This window comes from Octodon degus, unplaced genomic scaffold (assembly GCF_000260255.1).
Source record: "Octodon degus isolate 3935 unplaced genomic scaffold, OctDeg1.0 scaffold00111, whole genome shotgun sequence".
Classification (NCBI taxonomy): Eukaryota; Metazoa; Chordata; class Mammalia; order Rodentia; family Octodontidae; genus Octodon; species Octodon degus.
The window spans coordinates 5,191,205-5,194,073 of record NW_004524687.1 but is presented as its reverse complement, the minus strand read 5'-3'; the positions used below and the strand labels follow the sequence as shown (position 1 = coordinate 5,194,073).

At 57.5% G+C, this 2,869-nt stretch overlaps 1 protein-coding gene across 1 annotated transcript; it reads right to left on the bottom strand.

The window, feature by feature from the left end:
• Positions 1-1,493: 1,493 nt before the first annotated feature.
• Positions 1,494-2,795, bottom strand: Gas1 (growth arrest specific 1). Its single transcript, XM_004639383.2, has one exon. It carries the CDS (start codon positions 2,586-2,588, stop codon positions 1,581-1,583), a length of 1,008 nt encoding a protein of 335 aa, XP_004639440.1. The 5' UTR covers positions 2,589-2,795; the 3' UTR covers positions 1,494-1,580.
• Positions 2,796-2,869: the final 74 nt, after the last annotated feature.

The following is a 2,869-nucleotide window of genomic DNA, read 5'->3' as shown; positions in this document are numbered from 1 at the left end:
TGTGTGTGGGGGGGGGAAATGCCCAAGAGAAGAGGGTGGAGGGATGTGATGCCTGGGTTTACCCTCAAATTATGCACAGTACAGTTTGGTGAGTTGTCTAATTCTCTACACACTGAAATAAAGCAAGGGAGGCCAGTTGCGTATCTTTTAGCTGCCTCATTTAGAGATGTCTAATTGTTCATTAAATTAAAGGTAGAAATCCCCCACATTTTTTGTCTTGTACTCAACTTTAATCCCCACTGATGGCTGAAGGATTCCCAGGGTCCTCTGTACAACCCTCTTCACCTATTCCTGGGCTAAATTCTGGAAAGCAACTACACCATATTCATTGTTTATAATCTCTTTACTGATGTACATTATTTTAATAAACCAACCAAAAAATACACAAAGCCATAGTTATTTAAATCATAGGACTTTAAAAAATGAGGTCTATAAAAATACAATGTTTAAGGCAGTTTGGAAATGCATTTATACATTTCTACAATGTCCATAAATTCTTTTGAAAATAAGAATGTTACTTCAAATCTATAAAATACACTGTACATTTTAAGGCTGTTCTCAATAGACCATACTTCCAAACAGATACTGGGTTTGGATCCCTAGTGACAAGTGAATTCTATACAGTGCTGGGGGTAAAAAATTTAACATGAATGTGGATTTAAAACTTTTAATTTCTTCTTAAAAATAAATTATTTCTGAGGCATACAATTTATAAAAATTATATATACAAAGTACAGCAACTGGTAACAAATTCCAGTCTTAATACACTTTATATACGATGTACCAGGGTTGAGCACCCCGATAGGGGCAGAGGCATCTATGATCTCCGCATATCTGAACATACAATTTCTTGATATAAAGAACAAAACTGACAGCAACACAAACATCATAAAGAGCCTTTCACAGATGGCAGTGCAGAGCTTTTTAAATAAAAAGCGGCATTGTTCAATGCCATAGTAACTCTTTAGATGAGCATTTTTGGACTCTTAACCCTAAGAAATGTGCTAAGAGATCAGAATAGTAGCAATGAAATTTAAGGTCAAGGGCTCATAGTTATCAGCAACTAATTTAGGAGTCCCTCCTGAGGCAATCATCGCCTCCCACCACTGGTCACCAGGCACTCTGGGTACTGCCACCGACAGTGAACGCAAAAGTCGGTAAGTGGGACTTTTCTCTTTACTCACTATTGCTCCGGCCTCACTGGCCACAAGCACTATTTTCCTCCCTCACAAGGAAAATGCTAGTAAACAGCCCCTTTGTGTTTCATTTCTCCTTCACCCTGCAGCCCTCCTTTAAGCCCAGTCCCTGGGGACTGTGAAGACCCCCCCCCCCACGCCAGCATTTTGCAGATTCGGTCGCGTCCCGCACCGTTTCCTGCAGGCTGTCCGGAACTCCAGGAGCGGCTTCCGCAGCCCGAACCCTGTGCGGTTTCTGGAGCGGGGAGTAGGGCGGGAAGTCCCAGGGCTCAGCTTGGAGAGATGGGAAAGGCCAGGCGGCTAGGACCCGGCAGGACAGTCTCCAGCAGAGTTTCGGACGCCCTGGCCTCATTCGCTCCGGCCCGGCCACAGGTGCCGGTGCAGCTAGAGGAGCGGCCGGAGCAGCAGCAGCAAAACGGGGCAGAGTGCCGCCCAGGCGTCCCAGGGCGCCGCGCGGGGGCCGCCGCTACTGCTCCTGCGCCTGGGCCCGGAGGGCAGGTCCCCGCGCCCGCCCGGCCCCGCAGCGCCGCCGCCCGGGCGCACGCCGCCGTCGTCGTCGTCCAGCGGCTGCTCAGCGCCAGCGGCCCCGGGGCGCTGCTGCTCGTCGTCGTACTCCTCATCGTAGTAGTCGTCCAGGCCGCCGTCCGAGCCGCTGCTGCCCGGGCCGGCGCCCAGTTCCGCGCCGAAGCACAGACGGGCCATGTTCTCCTTGACCGATTCGCAGATGGGCCGTTCGAGGCCGTCGCACACGCAGTCGTTGAGCAGCGCCGCCTTGGGCACGGCCAGCATGTCCTCGATGACCGCTCGGCACTCGTCGGTGCACCGCAGCCCATTGAAGAGCTTGCCGCAATAGGTCAGGTAGCGGCCGAGCGCCAGGTTGCAGCGGCTGTCTCGGTCACAGCGCCTCCGGGCCTCAGTGCAGCCCATGACCCCTCCCGCGCCCGCGCCCGCGCCGCCGCCGCTTGTCCGGGGCAGGCAGGGCTCGATGGCGCGCTTGGTGGACCTGCAGTTCTCGTCCTGAGCGCAGTCACAGTCCTCCAGCGCGGGCCCGCGGCGCGTGTGGTTGAGTTGAATAAGCGCCGAGATGCAGTGGCTCGGGCAGCGCCAACGCGACGGGAAGGCGGCGGCGGCGGCCCCCGGAGCATCGGCCCCGCCGCGCTGCGCCAGCACCGGCGCGCACGCTTCGGCGTACTGGCTGTAGGCGTAGCTGCACTCCGGCTCCCCCTGGCACTGCAGCAGCGCCTGCCAGCAGATGAGGCGGCGGCCGTGCGCCAGCCCGGAGCCCCGCGGCGCCGAGCCCAGCAGCTGCAGCAACGCCATCAAGCACAGCCAAGCGCCGGGCCCGGTCCCCCCGCGGGCCTCGCCGCCGCCGCCCAGCAGCACGGCCACCATCGCGAGCAGCGGCGGTCGCCGGGCGCGGAGCGGAGCGGAGCGGAGGTGCGGGGAGCAGCGGACGCGGAGCCGGCGGAAAAGTTTGCCTGAGTCCGGCCCCCTTCTTGCATGAGCGTCTTCATAAATCCATGCGCGCCGCCGGCCGCTGCTCCGCTGCGGGCCGAAGTGGACTCCTGCTCTAGCGCGGCGGCTCCGGCAAAGGCACGACCGCGCTCAGCCCCAGGCGGTGGCGGGGGGCGCTCACTGCCGCCCCGGGGGGCTGCACGCCGCGGGGCCGCGGC